The sequence below is a fragment of the Phasianus colchicus genome, chromosome 9 (assembly GCF_987193195.1).
Source record: "Phasianus colchicus chromosome 9, bPhaCol1.hap1.1, whole genome shotgun sequence".
Classification (NCBI taxonomy): Eukaryota; Metazoa; Chordata; class Aves; order Galliformes; family Phasianidae; genus Phasianus; species Phasianus colchicus.
Window position 1 is genome coordinate 23577472 of NC_143444.1, and position 27665 is coordinate 23605136.

The 27665-nt window shown below is 55.7% G+C and overlaps 4 protein-coding genes across 6 annotated transcripts in view; 1 reads left to right on the forward strand and 3 right to left on the reverse strand.

Moving 5' to 3' along the window:
* Positions 1 to 15071, reverse strand: part of ZSWIM5 (zinc finger SWIM-type containing 5) — an 80943-nt gene extending 65872 nt beyond the window's left edge. Inside the window, exon 1 of the mRNA XM_031604807.2 lies at positions 14339 to 15071. Coding sequence (XP_031460667.2) covers positions 14339 to 15071 — 733 coding nt within the window. The remainder of the gene's footprint in view (positions 1 to 14338) is intronic.
* Positions 15072 to 17732: 2661 nt separating this feature from the next.
* LOC116236108 (selenoprotein Pb-like) lies at positions 17733 to 20068 on the reverse strand. 2 transcript variants are annotated; one of them, XM_090146595.1, is made up of 5 exons: positions 19862 to 20068; positions 19245 to 19465; positions 18953 to 19165; positions 18693 to 18828; positions 17733 to 18566 (listed from the first exon to the last, which is right to left on the reverse strand). In XM_090146595.1, the coding sequence occupies exons 2-5, from the start codon at positions 19445 to 19447 to the stop codon at positions 18327 to 18329; spliced, it is 792 nt and encodes a 263-aa protein (XP_090002721.1). In that variant the 5' UTR covers positions 19448 to 19465; positions 19862 to 20068; the 3' UTR covers positions 17733 to 18326. The 2 variants fall into 2 exon arrangements, with proteins under 2 accessions (XP_090002721.1, XP_090002720.1); XM_090146594.1 differs by having other exon boundaries at positions 19857 to 20066.
* Positions 20069 to 20606: 538 nt separating this feature from the next.
* On the forward strand, positions 20607 to 22910 carry HPDL (4-hydroxyphenylpyruvate dioxygenase like). Its single transcript, XM_031601430.2, has 2 exons — positions 20607 to 20651; positions 21215 to 22910. The coding sequence occupies exon 2, from the start codon at positions 21226 to 21228 to the stop codon at positions 22387 to 22389; it is 1164 nt and encodes a 387-aa protein (XP_031457290.2). The 5' UTR covers positions 20607 to 20651; positions 21215 to 21225; the 3' UTR covers positions 22390 to 22910.
* Positions 22911 to 23130: 220 nt separating this feature from the next.
* MUTYH (mutY DNA glycosylase) lies at positions 23131 to 27658 on the reverse strand. 2 transcript variants are annotated; one of them, XM_090146596.1, is made up of 15 exons: positions 27563 to 27658; positions 26881 to 27002; positions 26744 to 26783; positions 26379 to 26452; positions 26211 to 26252; positions 26065 to 26136; positions 25781 to 25894; positions 25587 to 25684; positions 25232 to 25376; positions 24944 to 25019; positions 24684 to 24869; positions 24385 to 24530; positions 24102 to 24254; positions 23914 to 23964; positions 23131 to 23700 (listed from the first exon to the last, which is right to left on the reverse strand). In XM_090146596.1, the coding sequence occupies exons 4-15, from the start codon at positions 26433 to 26435 to the stop codon at positions 23596 to 23598; spliced, it is 1245 nt and encodes a 414-aa protein (XP_090002722.1). In that variant the 5' UTR covers positions 26436 to 26452; positions 26744 to 26783; positions 26881 to 27002; positions 27563 to 27658; the 3' UTR covers positions 23131 to 23595. The 2 variants fall into 2 exon arrangements, with proteins under 2 accessions (XP_090002722.1, XP_031457280.2); XM_031601420.2 differs by lacking the exon at positions 27563 to 27658 and adding an exon at positions 27089 to 27287.
* Positions 27659 to 27665: the final 7 nt, after the last annotated feature.

The following is a 27665-nucleotide window of genomic DNA, read 5'->3' on the forward strand; positions in this document are numbered from 1 at the left end:
GAAGGGGGCCAGAAAAGACTTATACAAAGCTAAATGAATAACATGGGCAGACTGTTATGCTCCAGCACAAAGCGCGAACACACCAGGAACATGCCGACCCCAATCCCACTGCCTGCATGAGCAGGTAGCTGGCAGCCTGCAAGTCCCATCCCGAGGCCATGTGCCCTGCAAGAGTTAACCTCGTGCTGGATCCAGCTCCTTTCTCGTGGGCTTAATACACTCGGAGCTGTAGCAAGGGTGTTAAACTCCTACACTTCCAGTTCAAAGGCAGCTTTGCAGAGCTGAGCAGTCTTAAAATGCACAGCTTTTCCAAAGCGTGACCTTTTCACAAGGTTTCCAATTCAGCAGAGATTTGTTTCTTCCTTCTTCAAGCACATAACTAATGACAGTCATGAAACACCTCCTCCACCAGCAGCATGCTGGCCGGCCAGGCTCCCTGCCAGGCTGGGAACATCACAACCAGTTCCCTTTGGTTATGGCGATGATGTCTTTGCAAAGTGTGGAATGCACTGACAGCCAGATATCCAGGCAGCGGGCACTGGACGCAGACTCCCCCCCCCCCTTGGTGTGATGTACAGCCAGCACTGTCCCCATGCAATGCCTGCTACCTGCAGCAGAAATGCCTGGTGCTTTCAGAAAGCTGCTCAAATCCCTAACAGCACCCCAGCCAGTGCCACACCTGGCCTAGTGATGTGATTCAAGGTCAGGTTGATGATGAATGTCTTTACCAGCATAAACAATTCTATGATTCTAATCATTGGCTATTTCCTGTCAATATCAGCCTGGGACATCTTTCCAGTTCTCTCAATGGTCAGATCCATTTTGCTCTTGCTTGCTTTGCAGGTTCTCGAGGGAAAAGAGGAGCATTTTAAAGCATTTGCACCAATAAATTTTATAGTATTCTGATGAACAAACACCTGTTTGCCCCCTAGCAAGTAAAACTCCTTTCTCATCCCATCCTCTTCCTTCCTTGCTCACACTCTGGGACGCCTTTTCACTTCCCTGCACTGACTGGGAGGTCTGCAGGGCACAGACCTGTTGCCACACACCTGGAAGTGCCGTTATGTGCCACGCAGAACAAAACCATTCAATGCATATCAGACAACTCCCTTTCAGCTGTGTTTACGTCCTTGCCTTCAAGCTCAGGAGACTTGTGTTATTTTAAAGTACCCAGGAGCAGTCACCTGAGCAGGCACAGCACACACTCACCAGGAGGGCTTCAGGTGCTGTAAGAACAGGTCTCATAGGAGCTGAGTGAAGTCCAGCACGATGACAGTGTCAGGAGTCCCCAGCACTGATGTGCCAGGTATTTCTAAGCCAGCTGACGGGATGCTCCATGGTTCCCACAGCTTACCAATTACCATCAACAACACAACTGATGTTAGCAAGGAACACATGATTTCTATGTTGACGAAGCTTCCCCAAACACAGGGCACAACATCCCACAAAGTTTAGAGCCCAGGTTATGAACTTCCCAGAACAATTCTGGCCCAAATGAGGGGGAACTCCAGGCTTACACGCAGTTCCCAAACAAAACGGTAGCCAACCTTCCTTCAGGCATTTTCTCTTCCCGTTGTGTATTTACTGCATGGATTTGTTTGGATGTGTTCTGCTCATGACTTGTTCTCTGGAGAAACTCCAAATCTGCCTCCCTCTTAAGGTTTGCTACAATGTAGTCATTCAAACTGATTGCAAACATCAGAAGCTTTGTTTGATTTCTTTATGCTCACTAATTCTACACTAGGTCACCAAACTATTTTCATAGTTGTGTCAGCACTGTCTAGACAAACCATTAAAAACAGGATGCAACGATCATCAGAAATGCAACATCAAGTTTATGCCCAGAGATACTCCCCAAGGGGGAAAAAAAGAAGAAGGCCAAATCTGTCATTACACGGCCCATTCACACAGCTTGGCCAGAGCTGGCTCTGCTGTCACTTCTTTGTTCAAGAGGACTTCACCGAAGCTCACCAGAAAAACGCGTATTTAACTTCAATTTAAAAAATAGATATGCTGACATCAACAGGCCCAGAGCACAGCGGGATCTTTGGAAGGGTCTGTCCAAAAGCAGCAAGCCTATCCAAAGGCAGCTCCTTCATCCTACTGGATACCCAACACCGGATCCTCACCAGGGGGCAAGCAGCCATCGCACCATTAACGTCACCATCACTGTCACCATGTGGGATGACCTGCAGCACAAGTCCCACCACCCGCACCGCCAAACCCGCAGCCTCGGCACTCACAGCACTGTGCATCAGAAGCACAGCTTCCCATTCCTTGCCACTTCTCGGCATGGAGCTCTTCCAAACTCCAAGAGCACGGACTGCAATCTTGGCAGAAAGGGACGCTCAGACAGAAATCAGCGCTCTGTCAAAACAGGGAAATAATGCAGGAGCTGATCTGTGCACATTAATCCGCTGCAGTCAATGAGGAGACAATTTCCCTGGAGAAAGTCATACATTAAAAGGAAAAAGGAAAAAAAAAAAAAAGAAAGAAAGAAAAAGAAAAGATTAATGTGACTTTGAAATATCACAAGCACCGTTTATCTTCCTCCTGCCACCCCAGGTTTTTGTCCTTTTTTTTTCTTTTTAAATACAAAGAGCACCTTAAAATTCACAGTGAATACAGCCCTTCTGCCTCAGATGTGCAAACATTGCTGCATCACAGTATACTAAAAATACAAATACAGTACCACCTGCCCTCTCAGTACCCAACCTTCACGTTTTTAATTAATTTAATAATTAAAAAAAAAAAACCATAATTGCTTTTCAGTGGCATAACCTCCTCCTTAGGCTCGGAGCAGACGTGTGCTCCTCGCAGCTCCTGGTTACGCCGGCAGTGTGGGACACACTGAGCTCAGCCCTCAGTGCTCCCAATGTAAAACACAGCTCCCTGATGTACGTACATCACAACCACCCAGCAGAGTCAACCACCTCGCTCTGCAGAGCACAAAGGAAGATGCTCTTAAAGTTGAGGTGAACTGCGTGAACTCAGTTTTGGCAATTCTGGAACAAGTGAGCTCACCACAGCGTTTGTATCCCCATTTTCCTTCTGTGCGTATCGCATAGATCATAAATATACATTAATAACTGTAACACTCAAAGTTTACACTCAGCTGTAACATTTAGGATCAATACTCTTCAAATGACCTTTAATAGTAATGAGCTACCATAACACTGTCTCGAGGACATTAAATTTTTATTAGAAATACTTTATTACAAATGTTCAAACCCATCTCTGTGCACTTGCACGCCTGCACAGACACACTCCCAACACGGTATTTTTCCCTGACAAAAAGCAAGGTCTTCCATGGCTCCTGATGGGTCAAATCCGATGCGGAATCATGTCCATGTCTCCCTACATTCATAGGGTGGATGGTTTGTAACAGTTTCTTTCTTCATCCTGGATTCACTCTACAGAGAAAACTGATTTTAACAGAACAGCAAAACCAAATGGATGGAGGTGAAGCCAAACAAAGGAATCACGAGAAAAAAGGGAAAACATTTCCCTGCATTGTCATTAGATGATGCCTCCGAAAGTCACAAACCAAAACCATGGAACACAATGATACAGGAGAACAAGAACACACCCCAAACCTGACCAACCAATATTTCCACTCCCTAACCATCTCTCTCACCCCCATTTTTAGGGAGCTGCTCTAAAACTACAGCACCAAGCACCTTCCTGAGCCCTTTGGAGAGGATGCTCCTTCCCCCCACACAGCACCACGACAGCAGGCACCACCTGAAGGCACACTGCACCCCAAGCCCTGATGTGGACCCCCAGACGTGCAGCCCCTCACCCAGCCCCATTCTTCCACCAGCTGCTTCATTAGGGCCCAGGTAGCAAAAGGCACTGTCCCTGTGGGCTCGTCTGGGCCCATCAGCAGCAGGTAATTCCCAGTGCTTAATGACCTGAGACCAGCCAAGTCGGCGGCAAATGGCAACGGGAATCTTCTCATTTGTTACCCATCCCCACGTCCTGATAAAAAGAATGATTACACTTTTAAGTTCGAACAATTCCCTGCAGTTGTAGCCATGTCATATCTAGATTGTCTAATTTACATGCATATTCATAATCCCTGTGTATTTAATTAAATTCTTCAATCCCTGGAGTGTCTTCCCTAAACAATAGTAATTTATCTTGCACAGATAAGGGTGCCCTCGATTTATTCCATTCTGTAGCTAACAGCATTTCCTTCTGATCAAGGATAGGAAGCAAACTCGAACAGAAGGAATCTTTAAATATATTTAAATTGCAAGATTAGCCTGCTTCTCTTTTTCTCTCACCCCAAGTTACCCTTTTAAACAATAAATTCATTCTCCTGAGCTCCAAGGAGAACCTTTCACCCAACATTCTGATAACAGCAGCATGCCCCCACCCCCCCAAACCCAATCCTATCCAAGCTGGGTAGGGGAGAAGGCATCTCACAGACCAGAGCTACCAGAAGCTTCATCCAGCACAGCCAATGGGACAGCCTCCATAAGCTGCAAACTCCTCCATCACAGCCAAGCTCTGCAGTAAAATGGCATAGGAGGAGCTCCAGGAAGACCAAGCCCTTTGGTTTTATAGCAAGAATCCCCTGTAGAGATGCTACAATAGGGATGCTGGCTTTCGTGGGGCTGTTACTCAGCTGATGACCTCAGGCACCTCAAACAAGGGGGATGAGACACCAGCAAGAGCCCTTCAGAAAGATGCCTCCTCCTCCTCCAGAACACTGACCCTGTTCAAATATTAGCAGGCAGAATTTAATTTAATTTGGTTGGACTAGATGGTCTTGTAGATCCTTTCCAACCTTGTGATCCTATAATTCTAATCGAGGCTGCAATTAGAAAAGCATTAAAATATTTAGCAAAGTCAAACTGTTGAGAGCATCATGATGGGGAGGGGAAAAAAGTTTGGAAAAAAAAAAAATCTGATGTCATAATGCATTTTTTTAATTATTATTTATTTTTGTTGGTACCAGTCTGAAGTTTTGAGCACCAACACAGACTGCAGAAGTACCATTTTCCCCCAAAAAAAATTTCCATAGGAACAACCTAAGGAATGGGACTGCTAGGACTCCCACTCCCACAGCACCACAGCTCTACTCCATCACCACATCACAGCTGTGGCAAAACCGCTGCTGGTTGAGTCAACAGACAGTCACCACCTTTTAAATATAGCTGCTTTCCCCCCAGGGCAACAACCCCTTCCCAGAAGTACTGGGCAAGGAGGGTAGCGGTATCCCTCAGCCTGGGCTGCACAACCACACTGCGCCATTAAACCCAGGCTCAACACGCACACGGCAGAGCAAACAGGACGGCAAGCATACAAAGGTGCTGCCCTTCTCCAGCAATGCTGAGCCTACCCGCTGATACAGCCTGCGACTGCCAAATCCTCTTCCCCAGGAATTCAGAGTTGGATGCAGACGTTCCCAGTCTGTTACCGATTCCAGTGCTTTCAGCTCTCTGGAGCACAGGGACATCCTGTCTCAAACCTGCCGAGCCTCCTGCCAACAGGACATCTGCTCGGAGGGCTGGCGAGGCCAGGAGGGCTGCCTTCCCATCCCTGCAGGAGCCCAAGCACGCCCTCGTGGCCACGAAGCTCTCAGCAGAGCCAGAAGCAAGGAAAGCCACCCAGGCAAACCACAGCTCCCAATCCCACTTCAGAGGCTCTGCTGGATTTTTAGACCTTGAAAATAATTCTTCCCGCTCGGGGCATTTTTAGGTTAACAGTCCAGGAAACCTTAAGAGTGGCTGACCAGCGTGTGGGTGTGGGGATGGGTGGGGGAAAAACAACAACCCTCAGACATCAGCACTTCCCACAGCGTTTGAACCACAGGCTGAGTGCAAAGCCAGGAGCCACCAGAAAGGAGCCAAGAACCAGGCAGAGCCGAAAGGGAAAGCCTCACTGATGCTTTGCACCAACTCCAAATATGGTGAGGACAGATAGCAAACAATTGCCCTGCGAAAGCATCAGTCTCATTTTCAGGATGCTCTCCAGAAGACAGCATTTCCATGTGAGAAGGAGCCATGCTAAGCCCTTCTGCAAAACTTCACGGGTGCCACATTGCACCAGCAGCGATGTCAGCAGAGGGAGCACACAGCACTGGAACCCTCTGTCAGGCCAGGAACAGATTCCCCTGTGCAACACAATGGTGCTCCCCTGCACTGCCTTCATTTGCCTTGGTACCTTTTCCCTAAGCCTTACTGCACGTGCATTATTCAAATGCAAAAGAATCGTGAAGCACTGGTCGTTTCAGGGAGAGTTCCCCACATGAAGAATCTCACCTTGCTTGAAAAACAGTGCTTTCAAGCAGCTCCCTCAACCTTGGGCAATTCCCATCAACTCATTCTCCCACATCACCCACCCTCTTTTTCTATAGAGAAAGTTGAGGATCTGAGACACAGCTGAGAACATCTGATAATTCATCTTTATCCTGCCCAGTTTCTGTGAGTTTTTAAGATTTTACAGGGTCTAAGTAGCAGCAGATTCTTATCACAATGCAGAGATTTTTATCACAAAGGCAACAGAGCAAATTTCCTCTGCTCTCTCTCTCCCAGCAAGCACAGCATCTTTTCTAACACGCTTCCAACAAGTGCACAAGCTCCCATCCTACCCCTAGAGTTCTCCACTGGGCAGCAGCACACTGAGCCACCTCTAGCTAGGCACAGGGCATGCAAACCTTGCACACTGAGTTGAACCAGAGAGATAAGGGCAGCTTGCACATAGAACCATTAAGTCTGGATAAGACCCCTAAGGTCACCAGTCCCACCATGCCTGCTGACCACATCCCTCAGTGCCACATCCCCTACAGTTCTGGAACACCTTCAGGGTCAGTGACCCCATCACCTCGCTGGGCAGCTATGCCAGTACATCACCGCTCCTTTGGATGTTAGGAGCAATTTCTTCTCCAACCTGAACCTCTTCTACTTAAGGCTGTCACCTCTCATCCTACTGCCATTAACCAGGAGAAGAGACCAACTCCCACCTCACCACAACATCCTTTCAGGGCACTGAAGAGAACAATAAGGATTTCCCTGAGCATCCTCTTCTCCAGACTGAACCATACCAGTTCCCTCAGCTCCTCCCCACGAGAACTGTGCTCCAGACCCTTCACATCTCCACTGCCCTTCAGAATGCCCTGTCCTTGTGTTGCTTTGAGGTTTCAACAGCAAAAAACCTGAAAGGAGCGGTGTGAAAGAGCAGCTTCAAACGCCAACACCTGAGTGTCTCCTAGATCTCAAAGCACCAGCTGCCAGCAAGGACACCTGATGAGGGCTGAGATGACAAACATGACTTATCCAGTGGGACAGAGCACACTTAGGTAACGTGCACTAAGTGTAACTCAAGAGATGGAGACAGCGTGAGGATGGCAGACAGCGCAGGTTGCCATGCCTTCAACTGAGCTCCAGCACCCAGAGCTCCTCTCAGCACCGCAGCCCAGCTCGTCGCACAGCACAGGCAGTGGCAAGGACCAGGCCAGCCAGCAGAGCCCTTCCAGCACAGCTTCAACCAAATCAGCTTCTTGCAATCAGCACTTGGCAACCCCACGGTGCCTTAAACTGCTAAAAGCATCTGCTAACGATGCCGGCTGACCTCAGACACAGCCAGCCTGCTGAGACCATCGCCCTCTCTCAGTGTAACTCTTCAGAGAGCTCAGCCCAACTCAGCAACTTCCCAAAAATACAAAATAGCACTTCAGAAGCAGAGCCTACAGCCCGATTTTTCAACTTTCAGGCCAGAGGCCCCTTCTTTTGGTAACTGTGTCAAGTATGTCTCGTCCACAATTTATGGATCAAATAAGAAAACCTTAAAGAGTAGAGACTTGAGAGGGAGAAGAGACTTTGCAGCAGGAAAAAAGAAATGAAACATAAAGATTTGCCTCAAAATGCAACAGAAATGCAGCAGACCGAGGGGACAAATTAAAAAAGGAAACTGTAAAATGCTTGCCTGACTCCTTTTTTAATTCTTACATCTGTTACTTTACTGTAAAGTTTCATCTACTGTGTATAATTAGATAACTGTGTATATGTACATACAGATTTCTCTGAGATGTGCGGAAGGTTTTTAACCCCAAAGAAATTCTTAACCATACTCACTGGGGAAAAAAAAAAAAAAAAAACACAACAGAAAAAACCACTGCAATAAAGGTTGCTGTGGGAGGAAGGAACAGCAATCACACAAAGGTCTGAGGGATGCTACAGTGCGAGCAGGCAGAAGTTTCATCCCATGCTCTGCAAACCAACTCCAGAAATAGGATGAACAACTATGGTTTGACAATTGGGTGCAATTCCCCGACCCAAAGGCATTCACCAGGACTCAGTGGCAGCAGTACAAATTCTGTATCCCAACACTGTGTCTACTTTGCAGCCATGTGAATCACATCATGCTCCCAGATGGCAAAGTTGCTGCAGAGGGGTTGCTGCAGATAAAGTGGCAGTGCTACCTTGGGGGCTTGGGGACAAGCCCTTCATCCCGGCCTGACTCCTCCTGTAAAACACAAAGCAGTCTTTTCCTAGCAAAACAAAAAAGATGAAGGTTACTGGGGGTTTCCTGATCCACAAGAGTGTTATTTTCCTGGAGACGGGAAACAAAACAGAAAGAAATAAGGCCACCAACTCCAGTGATAAAAATCCAGCAATACAAACACAGAATCATTAAGGTTGGAAAAGACCTCTAAGATCATCCAGTGCAACAATCAGCCCATCCCCACCGTGCCCACTAAACACGTCCCTCAGTGCCACATCCACCCTCATCCTCAACACGGTCCATGGCTCCACCACTTCCCTGGGTGGCTGTGCCATGTGTCACTACAGACCCTACGGTCCTCCAAGAGCAGAACACCCAGGTCTAAACATGGCCAAGGCACCCAGAAGCCAGCAGGTAATGGGAACTGGAGAAGGGAAGACCAATAGACGTGCAAAGAGATGCCCTCTGCCTGCAGCCACATGCCAGAACAGTGAGCACAGGGCTATCAGAGATCCCAGACTCATTTAGATCATGGTGCACCTCCCCAAACCCTACCAAATGCCATCACACCTCACAATTCAGCACTGAGAACAGGAATGAGGAAGGAAGGAAACTGCGGCCGCTCCTGTGGGAAGGAGCAAGCAACCCATCAGGGCACAGAAAGGAGCAACATGACTGCAAGTACCCCAGCATCAGGACCACTGCCAGGACACGCGGCCCTGCTGGGGGGGCAGCTCTGCCCAAGCCTCCTCTGAGCAGGAGGCAAAGCAAGGCGCGAGGAACAGCAGCAGCTCGAGGATGAAGTATTCCTCTGGAAACAATCAGCCTCAAATAACAGGGCTGCAGCCCGTGTGTGAAAGGGAGGGAGGAGGAGCAGGCGGGGAGCGAGGGACTCGCTGGATATTTATCCCATCCTCATCTTTGTGTTATCAGTACCCCGGTATCAGCATTGTTCAAAATGGCTGCTTAGATGGTTGCCAGCAGCAACAACAGAATCAGTCCATCTGCTGGCATTCTCTCTAATCCATCTCAAACACTCTTCTTCTTTTTAAATGCACACAGGGAAAAAAAAAAAAAAAAGAAGAAAAAAAAAGTCCGCCTTGTACAAAGAAACAGAATCCTCCTATAACAGAGCCTTTTAACTAGATTTTATGCCACCCCTGTTTCCAGGACACACAGACAAAAGTTAATTTTACGATAAAAGAACCAGTGTAAGGTGCTTTTTTGTTATGAGATCAGAAAGCAAATGGAATTTGAATTGTCTGCAGTGGCATGTATCTGACAAAGATTAATTTAAACAGATATTGTCTCTGAAACCAAAGTCCATTGAGCGGCTTCACAGCCCATCAACCATGCGAAAGCGGCTCCTCCAGCAGCACTGCTGACTCCACCACTTTCTTTAAAAATGGCTTAACCTATTTCTTGTAAGATAAAAAGGTCACATATAGTTCTATTTTACAAACCCATAATAGCCAATGCCACACCACGCAAGGACAATTGGGAGAAAATAAGAAAGGGAGGGGTGGATTTCCTCCCCCTTCGCAGACAGATGCTCGATGCTCGCAGTGTACTTTTCCAATGTGCGGTCCCAGCACCAATGGGACATTTCAGCATGGAAACCCCACGGCTCTGTGGGTCATTGACAGAGCCCAGGGCAGCTCCACGTGGGAGCTGCCTCCAAAGGATAAAGCAGTGCGGGTTGGGGCAGCTGCTCGGGCTTCAATGGGACGCGAGCACAAAAAGCCACAGAAATCCAAATCCTGCCATCACTGCCCGTTTTTCTTTCCAGTTTAGACCGAGCACCGCAGGGAAAACGCTGCCAGACAGTGCTGGGGTATTTGATACAGCAACGGCCCAGCTTTGGGAAAAGAATGAAGGAGAAGAGAAATAAAAGATGACAGCCAAAAGCACTTTTAATATAGTTTCAGTGCTTTCAAGAGAAAGCTGCTGTACACAGAGCAGTGGGTGAACTGTTACCAAAATAAACACGACCGGCTTTAAAAAAAATTTAAAGCATTCCTTATCATCAGAAGGAAAATCGAAAGCGATGAGAACCAGCCAATGGAAGACAAAAAAAAAATATTAATTTTTCATTCTCCAGATCTGCTCCTTTTAACTTGACATCCAAAGCCACTGTCACTCATTCATGCAAATAGTGTTTATCTCAGGGACCCATTTGTTGCCCTGCCACTCCCCTGACAGGGCTCTCATCTTCATCAAGGGAGCTGAGCAGCAGAGATTCAATGGGGAGCACAGCAGTGGTGGCTGTCATTGTGTCCCAGCAGGAGGAAGGCCTGGGCTTGCAGGGGAAGCAGCCGTTCTGTCCTTGCAGAGGTCCCCAAGCAGGGCACAGGGATGGAGCGTCAGTGCTGCCCATCTCCAGGCATCAATAGCCAGGCTGATGCATCGCCGTGCTGCCCACAAGCTGGCATCACAGCACATCACCTCCTAAGCACATCTGGGGCTTTGCTTTGAACAAAACCAGCAATAAATAAATAAATAAATAAATAAAGTGGGGGGAAAAAAAAAAACAAACAACTGGCAGCACGTGCCCAGAACACAACATTTCATTAATTTGTGCATTACTGGAACCACAGCGTTTTACCAGGGCTAACCCCAATCCTGCACAAAATCCTAAGCCTAAGAGCTTGAGACAGAAAGCCAATGCTCTTACAGTGCAGTGCTGGGATGAGGCAGCTCACCAAAGCCTGCCCAAAGTTGGATCCGAGGTCAGAAGGAACAGCCACAGAGCGCCCACACCACAGCGAGCACCCAACGACTGCAAGGTGTGCCACCTCACGCTAAGCTTCAGGAGCACGGCACACAGACACACGTGTGCAGCACAGCTCATTATCACCCATGAGACACCTCCTCTGCGTGGCCAAAATCCAGGTCTGCCGTACCAGCAGACAGCCCCTGCCTGGCACAGGTAAGCTCCTGTCCCACGTCCCACCCCCGTGCCTTCCTCCCAGCGAACACCTCAGGCCTGTTTACGCTTCAAAGCCACAACTAAATATTTCCTTTCTCACCTTTTACGTTCTTACCCTTCCCTCAGCCCAGCATCCTTTTGCCTGAGGGGAGGAGGACATCCCAGCTTCAGAGGGTCTGTTTATATGTTTCAAAGCCAAACAAATAAACCCAACACCAAGTTACAATTCCAGCTGCCAGAGCATCCCTAGCCCTCCCCGCAGGAACCTCTACTGTTTTCCATTCCTCCTTCTGTAATATAGCCCAGACTGCACTCAAGAAATACCTCACTTATGAGGGAGCAGCTATAAGCAAACTGTAAGATTTAATGCCCAGCAATCCGCCATCGTAATTAGGCAAGTTAACAAAAAATAATTAGAAATGTAAAGAGCACAATATATATGCAAAGCGCTTGTTGCGATGGGACGGGTGAAGCCCTGCCAACCCCTTTTATGCGGTCTAGAATATTTTTAAGCCACGTGGTAGGATAAAATAAACACCTGAAAACCAATGAATTAATTAGTAAACGACTCATACACCAACCAACCTTCCCAAAAACCGAAAGCAGGGAGGAAACGGCTCCAAAATCTGAACTCCTCACCCCCAGCACATCACAGGGGCATCGCACCCACCTCGCCGAGCACCGATGCTCCGGCCGTAACCATCACAGCCATACAGAGGAGTGCTCCCCCCTGCCCCCCCAGCCCCTCGCCCACCCATACGCAGCCGCCGCGGCTCAAGGGCACGCCGCGTTCTACTATATTAGGAAGCGGCGGCTGGGAGCGTGGATTTGTTATGCTGGATAATGGCCCACTGTCAAAATCCACCAAAGGTCTTTTCTCTCTCCAAGAACCCCAGAGATAATGGTGTAAAACTTTTGTTCATAAATATTTATGCGAGGGAACTTGTTAAAAATTAACCGCCACCGTTAAAGGTTTTGTATCCTTTAGGATTCCCGGCATGCAGCGCAGCCGCATGCTTTATATTAAGCCTGGCATTTCTGCATTCCTTTCCTGCATGCTTTTGTCATTTGTCTAAAAATTAAAAGGGGGGGGGGGGGAGCCACCCCACACACCACACACACACAAAGCCAGGATCTGTACACATCATAATAAAGCAGTTTTGAGGAAGACAAAGATGCCTGTGTTCAACATCCAAGATCTTTCTTTGAGCAGGGAAAAAATATATATATATATCGCAGTAATGACTCCAGTGAGATGAGGGCTTAAGTTTTACTCAGCATAAAGGAATTATTGGTGGCTAACGCAGCACACGCAGCCCTTCCCAGAGCCGCACAGAGGGGCGGCCGTGGGAGCACAGCCGTCGCCCCCAGGAAGGCCGATCCCACCCCCCACCCCCGGCTCGGAGATCCGTCCCAGAGACTTTCCAACCACAGAGCGGAGGAATTTCACGTCCGCGCAATTCTGGGTTTTTCACGGCTCTGAGTCACAGAGCAGAGCCGGCGCAAACATCTGATCCCCATTGCGGGCCGGCAAACCTCGGGTCGTGACGCCGCGCACTCGGGGGCGTCCGTTCCGGGAGCGTCGGGGGGACGGCAGCAGTGATGGAGCGCCGCTCCCCCAAGGCGTAATGGTTCCCACGTCCGCCGACAACGGTTCCCGTCTTCATCTCAAACGCACGCAGCCACCAGGCGAGCGCAGCTCCCGCACATCCCCTCCGGCCGCATCCCTGGCTGCGCGCAGGGACCTCCCCGGGGGGCGGCCGCGCGGACCCCATAGAAACCCCCCACAAAAACCCCTACAGACGCCCCACGAGGACGCGGCCACCCCGCCTGACCCCAACGCCCACCGGGGTCACGCACAACGCCAGCACTCCCAGAAACGCGCACAAAAAGAAAAACCCGGTCGCAGCCAAAATGAAGACATTCCTTTGTGCCCCGGTTGGCGGCGACCTCCCCGGCTGTGCCATCCCATCCCATCCCGGGCAGCGCTCCGCCACGGCGCTGCCCATCCTTTGCCCGACCCTTTTTTCTGCCCTTCGCAATTGTTAAGTTCCCGGAGCTGTTCCTCTCCTCCTAAAGAAAACCCTTTTGTTTTTGCCGTTTCCGAGCAGACTTGGGATAATTAATCATCTCAAAGCAGCCCTTAGAAAATATTAATTCACATAAAAAAAAAAAAAAAAAAAAACCACACGCAACAAAAGGGTATAATTATATCCTCGGAGAAAACCCTTCTGTGCTCCGTAAATTCTCCCCACGTCTCCTCAGAGGTGGGAGCAGAATTCTTCCGCTGCTTTCTATTTTCGTGTCTCAACTGGAAAATGTTTTGATAATGCTCTTTTGAATGTAAACTGTACCCAACGGGATTGTTTTTTCCTTTCTTTTTTCCCCCCAAAAGGAAGAGAGGGGCTCTTCAAAGCAGCGCGGCCCCACCACAACCGTCCCCCTCTTCCCCCCCCCCCCCCCCCCCTCCCCGCACCATCCGGGATGGATTTACATCCCACATTTGCCAAACAAATCCCAGCGTCATGTCACCGGAATGGGAACGCGCATCGGTAACAGCCAGGAGCGGATCGTTTTGTGCCAAACGCCGCGTTCCGGTTCCCTTGGCGCAGGGACACGGCGGGGACAGCAACCGGAGGAAGGATGGGGGACAACGGAGCGGCACCCCCTCCGCAAGCGGACACAAAAGACACCTCCCCCACCCCCGCCACTAAATACGAGGACGCAGAGCACAATGCCACCGTCCCCGCATCGCGTTCCCACCCCCGTGGCACCGCGAGTGGGGGGGGACACGGGGTCGTGGGACACACGCGGGGGGTGGGGCAAAGCGCGTCGTTCCCCCACGGGGAGCGGGGGGAGGACTTCCCCGTCCAACAACAAGCAGACAAAAGGCTGAGCCGCTCGCGGGGCGATGCGGGAGGAGGAGCGGGGGTTGGGGATGGGGGGGGCACTCACCCACTTGCAGCACGTTGTCCACCGCGCCGCTCTCCAGCAGGCGGATGCCGCGGCGGAAGGGCAGCCCCTCGCCGTGCGGGGCGGAGGGGGCGGCGGGGGCGCCGGGCGGGGGCTGCGGGGGCCCGGCGGCGGGGCTCTCCTCTCCGGCCGTAGCGCCCGCGGCGGGGGCGGCGGTGCCCGCGGGTCCCCCCCCGGTGACGGCCGCGCCGGAGCCGGAGGCGGCGGAGGGAGAGGCGGTGCCGGCGGCGGCGCGGCCGGGCTGGAAGCTGGAGTACATGCAGATCTGGCGCTCGCTGCGGGGGAAGCTCCAATACACGATGCGGCGTTGGACGGGCTCCGGGATGCGCTGGAAGCGGCCCTCCACCCTCTCGAAGGCCCAGCTCCCCGCCACCCGCTTGGCCGCCGCGTCCAGCAGCGACTCCGGCTGCAGCAGGCAGCCCCCCGCCCCGCCGCCGCCCCCCGACGCCGCAGACACCGCCGCCGCCGCCCCCGACGCCGCCGCTCCCGCCGGCCCCGCCGCAGCCCCCGCCGCGGGGCAGCAGCCGGCCGACGCCGCCGGGGCTCCGCTGCCCCCCGCGCCCGGCCCCGCGCCGGCCCCCGCCGCTCCGGGCCGGGGGTGCGCGGCCCCGGTGCCCCCCGCCGGGCACGTCCGGGAGCACAGGCGCTTGGGGCCCGGAGCGCCGGCGGGCAGCGGCGGGCGGAGCAGCTCCTCTCCCTCTCCTCCCTCCGCCATGGCTGCGACCGACTGAGCCGGGCGAGGGGAGGAGAGACGGGGAGGAGGCGAGGGGGAACCGGGGGTGGAGACTGGAGGGGGTGGTCCCGCCGGCCCCGAGCCGCCCTCCGACGGGGCGGGCCCCGCCGCAGCCCCCCGCAGCCCCGCCGGCCGCCGTGCCGCCCGGAGAAGGGCCGTTGCCAGCGGCGGGGCCGGCGCAGCGCTTTGCCCTTCCTGGGTGGCTGGGTCCGCTCGTGGGAAAGATGCGCTCCCGCACGTCCCTTTCTTTGCGCGCTGTCGTTCCCCGAGAGCGGCGCGGGTCGTTCCCGTGCCCGGTGGGACACCGTCCCTTGAATCCCCCAGAAATACTCTCCCTATAAATCCTTTGTCCCATCTAATTCCAAGTGACAGCCCCTTCGGGAACAGTGAATATCGGAAACCTCCGTTTCCTCCCTCTGTCATTCTTCAGTGCCCAAGGTCCCCTTCCCAGGGCTGGGAAGGAAGCAGCCAGCTCTCGGCAGGGACTGCAGCAGCGCCCGCAGCTCCGTTTCAGAGGAGCCACACTGCGACCGATGAAGGTCGGGAGGTGTTCCCTGAAGGCTGAGGCTCACAGGCCACCTCGTTCCAGGTGATGGCTGGTTAAGAGGATTCCTGACCAAGTGCTGCTTTTCCCTGTGTGTTTTTCCCTCCCTAGGGTGCTCCCATGCCTCTCTGACGTTGCTTTCACAGCCAGGTGCCCAGGGGCTGTTGCCTGGGATATTTGTCCCTCAGCTTCCCTGTGGATCTGATGTCCAGGGAGGAGCTGAGACCCTCCTTTACAAAACAATTGGCTTTATAAGCAAGGGGAGTGATGCCTTGGGGTGGTTGCTGATGCCTTGGGGTGGTTGCTCATAGGGCTGAGCCCTATTTTTAGGTTCTCCATTGCCTGGTGAGGCCTCCAGCAAAGTGTCGAATGGAGCTGGAACCTTTTGCCATCAAACTGTTGGAATCCCACGTGGGTTCTCTGCTGACTCATTAGCGCTGAGTTATTGCTGCGCTCCTCTTCCAGCAGGACTCCAACACAGTCAGTTTTCACCATCCAGCTGTTCTGTGAAACCTCCCCACACCCGCAACCTCAGGGACCTCCTTCAGATGTGACTGCAGCTGTCTGTGCGCTCTGGAAAGAAATGCCTGCACAGAAGGCCCCTCTCCTTTGCCCACAGGTGTGCTGAGGTCCCAGGCCAGGTGTGGGCCGGTGGCTCTCACACCACCTGTGCTCAGAAATGTGCCCTGCATTGCTCTGCACCTGTCCCAACTCCTGGTGCAGCACCACACTGAGATGAGCACAAGCCCACCCACTGGGTCCATCACCACCCCAGATCCCAGCCCAGGGGGACTCACATGGCTGCCCTGCCCTGTGCAGTCCCCAGAAGCGACGGAGGCCAGGCTGGGCTGGACTTGGGGGACAGAAACGCAGCCGCCTGCATTTATTTTGCCTAACAACAGTGATCTCTCTGTGTATTTTCATTCTGTTTTCCTCGGCTCAGCTGCCTCCTCAATGAAATGTTTCCAAAGCAGCCTGGCTTGGCGGCGCGCCAGCCCCCGGCTGCCAGATGAATGGGCGGAGGAGGAGGGACCCATTCCTCTTCTTGACACAGCATCGCTGCACAAGAGGCCTCTGTTGACATTAGGACTGGCTGTTCCCACTCTTCCTGAGAAGATCTGCCTGGATCAGCACACGGGGCCGAGGCAGTGGGTTGACCTGGTGACCAGGCATGGACAGCAGGGTACAGCGGTGCGTCCTCCTCTGGGGTGGTGGCACAGCTATGGGCACCAGGGAACCGCAGCATCCACCCCAAAATGTCACCAATGTAAAGAGCCCGTTGAACCCCTCCAAAACACTCTGTTCCCAGCCCAAAGCTCGGCAGGAAAAGAGCTTTGCTGCTGCCTGGGATGTCTGCAGTAAGGAAAAGGCTCTGCCTGGCTCTAGTGGAAAAGAGGCCGAGCAGCATCGATAAGATGAATTGGTTGTCTCAGCAGCACCGGCAAAATGAGCGAGAGAAGCGGAGCCCGTGAGGCTCGGCCTGCTTTGTTTCAATTACAGCAGCTGCCAGAAGAAGAAAATAACCTTGATACTGATGGCGGAGCAGCAGACAGAGGTGCCCTTGTGGGTGCTGGGAGCAGGTAGAGGAGGAAGGGTGAGGAGGAAGAGGAGGAAATGGAGCCAGGGAGCAAGGTCCTGTGGGACCTCACACGCCAATCCCATCCAACCTGACCCAAATCATCTCCATGGGAGCAACTTCTGACCCCCACCTGGAGCTACATAAGTGGAAAAGCCATCCCTTTGCTCCCAGCTCAGGCAGAGCGGGGGTGGAGGGGTGAGGGTTCTGTGCAGAGCTGTGCAGGATGGGATGGACTGTGGGGCTGGGGCAGGCGGGGGGCAAGGTGCAGGGCTGGGGGAATGCAAATCTCCACTGGGCGCTGCTTTATGGGGCCCGTGTAGGACCCAAAACCCCTTCCTAAGTCCCAAATCAGGTGTCGTACTAAGGGACATGGTTTAGTGTGGAAATTTTTGTGGTAGGTGGGAAAGGTGGGAAGGTGGACTGGATTCCAGCATTGTTGATTCTATGATTCTTGTGCTGGTAGGAAGCCCCATGGACCTCCACCCACTTGGAGAAAGGACACCCCAAAGGCCAGGCCAGGTAGGGTTCACTTCACAGAGGCTTTATTCATCATCTGGATGTCCACTTCACCCCAGGACCCCCACCCACGTCCTCCTCCCAGAGCTGCGGGCTCTGAAGGCAGCCCCTATTTTCTGAGAGGGGACACGGCCACCATCTTGCGGCCACCCACCACCACTGCACATACCCGTGCACAGGGTGGGAAGGTTGGGACGCAGGGAGCGATGACCCCTGCCAGCACTCCCCTCCTCCAGGCTCACCCTGGCGCTCCGGGTGCACCCATGGGTCCCAGTTCTGCCCCTTCAATCCCTGCCCCACTGCTCCGTGCGGTGTCAGCCTGCGGTGACCAAGGAGGTCCTGGTTTGCACCACAGGCATCATTGAGCACAGAGAGGCAGCAGCAGAGGAAGAAGGGGTAGAACTGAGTCTCAGGGCCAAAAGGTCAGCACCTCTGGGTGCCAGAGGGGGATTTCCATCCCTGGACACTGGGTGGAAGCGTGACCCACGTGAAGGGGGCTGCATATCAATGCTGCTTGTGGCCAGCAGCACAAAGCAAGCCTTTCGATGCCTCTGGGAAGCGAGCCAGCACGGTGTGCACGCTATGGGCTCTGCCCAGATTAGGGATTGTGTCCCTCTGGCGTCTGCCCCTTGGGATGGAGTTGGCCATGGGCTCCATGGTGGTGGTGAGCGTGAGCAGGTCTGTGGTCCCCGCTGGGCTCTGGGGCTGTCCTGCTGCCAGCCGCGTGGTGGTGAGGATGGAGATGGTTGGGTTGGTGGTGGGCGGGGGTCTCGGACTCCTTCTCTTCCTGTTTGGGAAGCGGGGTTGGGGTTGTAGGGACCTCCGTGGTACTGTTGGCCTAGGGAAAACAACACAAGGACTGGTGTGCTATGGCTATCCATCAGGACCCTCAGCAGGGATGTCACAGTCCCAGCACAAAGCCACGCAGTGTAGAGCCCAACCCACGGCCCCTGCGGCCCCGTACCTCCTGGGTGCTGTTGGTGTAGAGGGAGCAGTTCCCACAGAAGTCCTTGCGGTGGGTGAAGCGGATGGCGGATTCGACGTAGGGCAGGTGCAGGAAGCTGTAGGGCAGCTGGATGTGGAAGGCCAGGCGGCCGCAGCTAGGGCAGAGCGAGGATGGGCTGTGGGGGCGGCCGGGTGCCTCAACCCCACATCACCCTCCCGACAGGGAACCCTCCCAGCCCCACGTCACCTCCCAGTATGCACCCCGGGACAGGAGCTCACCGGTCGTAGACGAGGAAGTCATCTTTGTCACCCCCCAGCAGCTGCCACACATCGGGCTCGTGTGGCTGCTGCTGGAGGACGGGGACGCCCGGCGGGGCGTGGCGCTGCAGCTCCCCGAACATGGCGCGGGACAGCGGGGCCTGCTCGTTGATGATCATATAGCGGACATCGCTCACACCCTGCTGCCCCAGCCGCTCCCGCAGGGCCCCGAGGCTGTGGGGAAGGGCGCACTGAGCGTGGCCGCCATGCCGTGACCCAAGATGGTGGCAGGGTGGAGCGGGGCAGGCCTCACCTGCGGGCTTGCTGCAGGCAGAAGTGTCAGCTGGCCTTCAGCAGGGCCACCACTGTCACCTGCCCCGCCGTGCCCTCCATGGGGCTGGAGCCATTGATCCGCCACTCCGGGGCCTCGCGGCACAGCCGGCTGCCGTTGGTGGCCCCGTCGGAGGCCATGGCCAGCCCCAGGCAGGAGGCCAGCGCCAGCAGCAGCGGCCCCATCCCGGCACCGGGCGTGAGCTGCAGGGGATGGAGGTCAGTGCCCCCATGCCCTGCCTTCCCCAGGGACCCACGCTGCATTGCTGACCCCAGAACCAGGGTTGGTTTTGGGAGCCCTGTACCGTGGCCACAGGGGCAGGGATGGTTTAACCTTGAGGCCACCTTGAAGGTCCTCTTGTCCTACCAAGAGCTTTGGGGTGCGCAGACCCTTAGCCCCGATACCCTCAGGATCCACCCAATGCCCCTTTCATCCCACTGCCCCACAGCCCTTCCCACCCCATGGAGTGCCCCCTCCCTGCAAATTCGATGGGAAGAGGGGACACAGGACAGTGAGGAACAACCCGTCAGTGAGCTGGTAGGAAGGATGACCCCAAAGCCAGCCCTCTCCCCCATGAGAAAGAGCCCTCAATACCGCACTCTTCACTGCTGTCCTCCGGCTGGACCTCGCTCTGCTCCGGGCAGCACCCAGCTGGCCCCTGCCTCCCTTTTATCTGCTGACCACTCTCTCCGCCCAGTAGGAGGAGGAGGAGAAGCGCTCCCCATTCACCACCGTCTGCCTGGGGACAGCAACAAGGCCGCCTCTGTCCCCATTGAGGCTCTGAGTTGTGCTGGGACAAAGCGGTGCCTGGTGCTCGGGAAAGAGCTGGGCACGCAGCCCTGCAGCCACGTCATGCCAGACAGGGCTGGGCAGCAGTGCCAAGGGTCTGGCTCTCCCATCTGGGACCACAACATCCCCAAAATCCATGCCCTGCATCCTGGGTGCCACCTAGATGTGCGGTGCCACGTTTTGCACCCAGGGCTGCCAGGGTCCCCCCGTCCTCCTGCCCAGCCCCACACCGATAGGCTGTGACGGCCTAAAGAGCTGGGGGACCTTCCCCCAAAAAACACTACGTTGGCCCCACACGGACATCTCCACAAATATTTGAGCAGTTTATCGCCTCGGGGATCTGTACAAAAACATGATAAGCCAGGGAAGGGCAGCAGCCATAAACAGAGCGGGGACAGCAGTGTGGGAACTGCACATCGAGAACAGGGCCGGAACGGGGCCCCAAATAAGGGCAGGGGGCAACGGGCCGCCGGGGCACCGCGGGGCTGGGAGGAGGTACAGCCGAGCGGTCCCACCCGCCGCGCCGCTCCGCACCGCCCCCAGCGCTGCCCGGGGCGGACCCGGCCCGGCGTGCCCCGCGCTCGGCGTGCCCGGAGCCCGGTGAGCCGGCGTGCGGGGAGAGGCGGTGGGAGCGGGGCGCGGGGCGGGGGGCTCATCCCGGGGCTGGGGGCTCCGTCCCCGCAGCGCTCCGTGCCCGTCACCCCGCGTGGCTTTAGGACAAGGTCAGCACGGCCCCGTGCCGCTGCGGGAGCTCTGCGCTGGCCTCGGCGGCGGGGGTTACTGCGGTGCACGGCTGGCGGACACACCAGGGCAGTACGGGACCGTTTCGGATGCAGAGCCGCCTCGTGCTCCCCAGTCTGCCCATTGCGTACGGGATCGCCCCCAACCCAAACGCCAGTCCCTGTTGCAAACATCACCTCGAGGACAATGCGGGAGCATGTTGGGCTGCGGCCCAACATGTTAAGGGACGGGGGAGCAAAGTGAGCCCCAAAAGGTTATGGGGATGGCACTGTCCTCGGCAGCCCCTTGCAGCCGGAAAGCGCCTCAGAGACACTGATTTAAAACACACGTTTGTGTGCACGCACTGGGGTCTGCGCAGAATGGGGACACAGCTCCTTCCCCCGACAGCGAGCCCTCCCTTGACCTCAATGTCTCCCCTACAGGATGCCCGGCGATGGCCGCCTCGCTGAGCCGCCCGTGCTTCCTGTCCCTCCACGTGCCCTACGGGCAGGGCTGCGCACAGGACCTGGCTGCCGCTTTCCGCTTCCAGCCCGTGGCCGTGCGGGAGACACCGCGTGTGAGGCAGCTGGCGCTGCGCCGGGGCGCTGCCCTCTTCCTCCTCAACCAGCGCCTGGCGCCGGCCGGCATCTCCAACCACGATTTCCTCTACGACGTGGACCCCCGTCCCACCCTGGGCACGGCCTCCAACGTCTGCCTGGAGGTGGATGACGTGCCGGGGCTGTGCGCGCAGCTGCAGAGCCGGGGCTGCACCCTGCCCGTGCCCCCCATTGAGGTGAGAGATGAGCGCGGCTCTGTCACCTACGGCGTGGTGAGCTCCGCCGTGGGCAACATCAGCCACACGCTGCTGGACCGCTCCCGCTACCGGGGGCCCTTCCTGCCCGGCTTCCAGCCTATACGGGGAGCACCCCCTGGGGACGGCGTGGAGATCTCCCACTTCGACCACATCACCTACGTGTGCCCGCGGGGCGGCACGCAGGCTGCTCTGGAGTGGTACCAGCTCTGCTTCGGCTTTCGGCACTTCTCGCTGAGCCCATGGCAGCAGCCGGCGCAGGGCTTTGTGCTGGGTGGGCACGGGGCCGGCATGCTCCTCCGCGCCCTGCAGAGCTCCCAGGGTTGCGGCTGCAAGCTCGTCCTTGCCGAGTCGCTTTCCGAATCCATCCCAAACCAAGTGGACACCTTCCTGGAGCAGCACGGTGGGGCCGGCATCCAGCACGTGGGTCTGCGCACACCTGACATCGTGTCAGCCACCAGAGCCCTGCAGAGGGCGGGCGTGCGGTTTTTCACCCCCCCTGCTGCCTATTACAGTCAGGGGGGCAAGGAGGAGGAGGTGCGGGGTGCTGGGCAGGATCCCTGCACGCTGGCAGAGCTGGGCATCCTGCTGGACACCGCCGTGCATGGGGACAGCGGGCAGCTGGGCAGCAGTGCTGGGGTAAGCCCTGCACAGAGTTACTTGATGCAGATCTTCACCCATCCCCTCTTCTCCGAGGAGACCTTCTTTCTGGAGCTCATAGAGCGACACGGAGCTCCTGGCTTTGGGGAAGGCAACATACGGGCGCTGTGGAAAGCTGTGCAGGTCTATATGGACCAGAGGCAGTAGAGGCTGGCAGTGTCCCTTCTCTCTGTCCCAACCCTGGGGCAATACACTGCAGAAATACCAAACGATAGCCGTGGCACAGCAATACGGTCCAAGGCACTCAACCCATACACACTCCAGTGCTGCAGCACAGTGCTCAGAAATAGGTTCTGGGAGCTCTGAGCAGCCCCCAGGGGAGATGGTGAGGGCTTTCTCCTCCTTAACAAGATGTGAAGAACCTCCTGCCTTGATTTCACCTGAATCTAATGAAAGTTGTACCTGCAGCATACCGCTGAGGACATTGCTGGCACTGCCACAACTTCACTGTGGGAGACAAGGAGGGCACTACAGACATGGCTGTTTACTAGCAGACATCATCCAAGGCACCACAGGGCAAGTGACTGCCCCTTCATCACCTAAATTAAAGAATTAACCTGAAATAACTGCTGTGGGATTTTTTCTCCTTCTGCTTAAGATTTGCCAGGGTAAGGACAAACAGACCCTTTCCACTGCCCAGGGTGGGTCATCCCTTAGGCTGGAGCCACCTACCCTTCAGAGCACCCCAAGGCCATAGGGCATCCCAGACAGCAGGGCTGGCACCTGCTGTTAGCACTGAGCCATATGCATGGGTGCAGTAACACAGAGACCACTGCGTTGCTTTCCCAGCCCAGGCACAAGCATCCTGCTGGCCATCCTCATGTTCAGCCACTGGCAGCCCCAGCTTAATGCTGTGCTGCAATGGAGGCAGAAAGTCACTTCAAGAAAAAAGATAATAAAAAAAGAGACCCTTAGAAGATTTATTAAAAAACCCCATGGCTCACATTTAGCAAAAAGAAACATAAAAAGGGCTATGGGAATATGGATGTGAGGGTACAACAGCACCACAGTCACTGGCTGCTGGCCGATGCTCAAGGCATGCGTGAATGATGGGAATGTGGCCACATCCTTCTTGCTTTCTTCTTGCCAGAGAAACCCCATGACCAGGCCAAGTAACCCCATACCCAGGGCAGGGGAGTGAGCCCAGCTCTGGGTCGCATCCAGCACCGCACCAGCCCCTTGTACAGCATGTATCCACAGGGGGATACACTGGGGAAGGTGGTGATGTGCTGACAGCTGTGGGGCTGGAAGAAGGCACAGTGATCACTGTAGGGGCACGGGGGGACCTGCAGCTGCCCCACACAGGACTCACCACAGCACAGGACCTGCTGGTGTCAGCTGCCAAAGGTTTGATCACGGAGCGGTCTGTGCCTGGAGGAAGGCGCGCAGGGAGAGCTGAATCCCTGTGGGGGTGCTGCCTGCTGCCCCCAGCTTTGACTCCCGCTTCCGCTTGGAGCCCTGCAGGACAGATGCTGGGGCTGAGCCAAGCCCCAAGGGTGCCCAGGGACACCTCTGCGGCATCAACGGTGGGGAAAGGGGGGGCTAAAATTATGGAGAGAGCCAGCCAGGCATATCTCCCTGCTCCGGGCTGGGGAGCTCCCAGTGCAGCCCCAAGTCCTTGTGCTCCAGCACAGCACAGGGCAGCCCTGCACACACTGCTGTGCTGCCCACCTTGGCACGGCCGCTCTGCGCCCCACGCTGAGTCTCCCGCGCCTTTAGCACCTAAAGAAAGCATGAGAGTGCTCAGAAATGGATGGGACTTATGTCCCCAAGCTGGGATTGTCCCACAGCAGCTGGGAGGATGCCAGGGGCACACTCAGCACCTCAAGAGAAGGGAACATCCCAGGTCCCCCTAGTACCTTCTTCATGGCAGTGGACACAGCCGAGGCACGGAATTCCTCCTCTGTCACCCAGCGGGATGGGAACAAGGCAGTGTCCAGGACCAGATCCCCATCCAGGCACAGTGAGTAGACCACATATGTCTGGTGAATGTGAGAGAAGATGTGGACAACCTGTGAGGGGACAAGAATACACCGTGATAGGCAGCATGCAGGCAGGGCTTGAGAATGGTGACACCAGGGAACGGGGCCCCTGCCTCTGTGTCCCCATAGCACAGCACACAGTGCCTGGCCCCACGCTCACCTCTCCGATGAAGCACAAACTCTGTGTCTGCAAGGGCTGCCTTGTCCATGCCTGCAGGTGATCAGCCAGCACTTCCTTCTGCTGCTCCTCCTGCAGGCCCGGAGCCAGTGGGAAGCTGGGGAACTCCCAGAGCCCAGCCAGGAGCCCTGTGAGAGGGCAAAGCAGGGGTGTGAGTTGGGGGTGCTGAGGCCCATCACAGTCCAGGAGGCTCTTTTCTGCACCCCAGGAGAACATGCCATCCCACAGCTCCATCCCAGCACCATTCAGTGCCTGTGCCCTGCTCCCGCCTGGCCCCATACCTGAGCTGGGTCTCTGCACAATGAGATACTCAGGGACCCCAAGGTGGCCCCTCCGCTCCAGCACACATGTGGCTGTCCGCTCCACTCGTGGCTGCTTCTTTGCTGCTTTGCGGGGGAAGTTGGTGACCCCCAGGCTGCTGTCCCACAGCTCAGCAGCAGGAAGGCACAACAGACAGTCCCCAATCCCTGCAAACATCAATGCAACAGTCAAATCACAGCCCAAACGCAGAGCTGCCACAGCAACCAACCCAGATGCTCACCACAGTCCTCAACATCAGGCACCAGGGTGGTCTTTCCAAACAGCTTCTGAGAGGCAGAAGCCAGCTCCTTCTCCACCTGTGTGGGACAACAGCACGTCCAACCCCATCTCCACATATAGTGACTCCCCAGGGCTGGCACCAGGTAAGAATGCAAGACTCAGTACTCTGCCAAGTCTTGCTTGATGTTTCAGAGGAGGTTTGGGGAACCTTCTGTCACCCCTACAGGGACAGCTAGAGGCCTCTGACACCCATAGACTGTCAAGGGATGGGTTTGAGGGCCATTCTTACCCTATGCCAGGCACGGCAGTGCTCCTTCACTGGGCACTCCCTGCACAGTGGGGATTTGGGTGTGCATACAGTTGCCCCCAGCTCCATCAGAGCTTGGTTAAAGTCCCCCGGGCGGCTCTTATCCACCAGGGTGTTGGCCATGTTCCTAGGAGAGATGACTGTGAGTGACATGGGGTTCTGCATGCAGGAACCTCATGACCTCCGCTTGCCTCCTGAGCCCATGACCCCCATGAGCCCCTAAAGCTCCTGCTCCTCCAGCCTCTCCCTTTCAGCTCAGCTCTCCATGGCTCCTAAACGATCCTGCCCTCAGCCACCAACACACGAGCACAGCCGCCACCAGCACAGCTCTCCTCACCAGAGGCAGTCAATGACAGCCAGGCTGCTGGTGTCAGCACCGATGCACCGCAGGCGGCACAGCACACGGATCACATTCCCATCCACGACACCGGTAGCCTGAAGTAGGAGTAGGGATCAGCAAACCGCAAGGTGCAGGTAAGGGGCAGGGAGACAGCAATAACAGGAGTTATATTCCCTCTGGACAGCTCTCACCTGTCCAAATGAGATGGAAGCAATGGCTCCTGCTGTGTATCGACCCACTCCCGGCAGCAGCCTCTGCAGGTCTTCGGCTGTCCTGGGCATGCGGCCGGCCAGCTCTGACACCACCTGCAACAGGGCAGCCAATGTCAGCTGAGCAGACACAGTCTGTACATGTGATAAGGGGGGTGCCCAGCCTCCATGGCCCCGTGCAACCAGCTCAGCTACAGCGAGGCAGAGCAGGCATGAACCAACAGCCACCCATGGGGTACAGATTGCTTAGGAAATGCCTCCAGCACCTTCCTTGCTGCCTCCTGCAGACGCTTTCCTCGTGAGTAGTAGCCGAGTCCTGCCCACAGCTCATTCACCTCCTGCCCCACAAGACACAGCATTAGGGGGATGTGGGGAGTGCAGTGAGGGCTGCACTCGGTATCACAGTGCTCACCTCCAGTGATGCTGCTGCCAGCGCTTGCAGTGTTGGCCACTTCTAGAAGAGGGAAGTGACAAGTTCAGGATGAGGACAGACGAGTGCTGCAGATGGGAGTCTACCACAGGCAGAGAGTAAAGCCTCCAAAGCAGGAGGTTTGGGGGGGACTGCATAAGGAACAGTCACCTGCATCCAGCGGTTGTAATAGTCAATCACCGTGGCCACTTGTGTCTGCTGAAGCATGATCTCAGACACCCACACTGCCGGGAGCACATAGGGATCAGTACAAAGGTGCCAATGTCACTTCTCACAGCATGTGCCCCAGTCACCATGGTGCTGACTGCAAGAACTGCAGCAGCACCCAACCCAGCAGCCCTCCTCCCCATCTCATCCCCAGAGGATTTCTCTCAGGCCCAAAGTTGCCTTTCAGATGTACCAGGAGTCCAAGCAGCTGTTTACAGGAACAGCACTAAAGCCACAACCTTCACAAGGCTACGCTGTACCCTGTGTCAGGCAGCAATATATGGGATGCAGCCACTCCTGTTCCTCACCTGCATACGCCCGCCTATCGGCATCCGGCTCAGCTGCAGCCTGAAAGGGGATGAAGTGGACTGTGAGAGACAAGGAAACACAGCATTCGCTACAAGGAGATCCGTATACAACATAAAATTGTTCACACTGCCCTTACCAGCGTCCTCCAAGGAAGGTCCCGCCGGCTTTTGTCATACCAGGTGAGCAGGCGGCCACGTAGGGCATCGATCTCGACGGGGTCACAGAAGAGATGCAGCGCATGTGGTCGAGCGGGAGCCCCTGCCGTGAGAGCGGCACGGGGGGTCGGGTCACAGCAGGGGCTGCGGGGCTACCCAGGCCCGGCCCTGCGTGCTCCCCGCCCGCACCTTCACGGAGCGACGCGCCTTTCCTGCTTTCCCCTCCAGTCGGGGCCGCGCTGCCGCTTCCTCGCCGCTGCCGCAGCCCCCGGGCGGCCGCCGCCCGCAGGCGGCTCATGGCTGGGAGCCGCGGGACACACACGCGCTTTTCCCGGGAAAATGTTTCCCTTCCCCTCCCGCGCCCCGTCGCTTCTCAAGGACAAATCAGAGCGGGCGGCGCGGATCCGCCTTCCACGCCTGAGCCAATCGCAGCGCGGCGTGAGGGGAGCGGGTTCGCCCCTCCCTTCAGGAGAGCCCGGGAAGGGGCGGGTCCTGGCCGCGCATCGGAGCCAACCAGCTTTCCCCGCCTGTTCTCCCGCCAGTCACAGCGGCGGCACCAGAAGGCCCGCAGGAGCCGCCCGCGCTAAACGCCCGCTTGCTTAAAAATGGAAATTCCATCAGAAACCGGGCTTCGAGCAGCAAGAAAAAAACGCAATAAGCTACCAGATTTCGAGGCCGCCTCCGCAGGCCGTCAGTGCGCGGCTCGGGGCCGAGCGGGGTGCGCGGTGGAAGCGGGCAGGCGCGGGGCAGCCCGGTGAGGCAGGCC

What these genes read in the sequence shown, in the direction of transcription:
- HPDL (XM_031601430.2), top strand. Translation starts at nt 21,226, where the DNA reads ATGGCCGCCTCGCTGAGCCGCCCGTGCTTCCTGTCCCTCCACGTGCCC.
- MUTYH (XM_031601420.2), bottom strand. Translation starts at nt 27,197, where the DNA reads ATGAGCCGCCTGCGGGCGGCGGCCGCCCGGGGGCTGCGGCAGCGGCGA. An exon ending in ATTACAACCGCTGGATGCAG is followed by an intron (nt 26,253 to 26,378) that starts GTGACTGTTCCT and finishes TCCCTCTTCTAG; the next exon opens with AAGTGGCCAACACTGCAAGC. An exon ending in GTTTGTGCTTCATCGGAGAG is followed by an intron (nt 24,255 to 24,384) that starts GTGAGCGTGGGG and finishes GTCCCCTCACAG; the next exon opens with GTTGTCCACATCTTCTCTCA.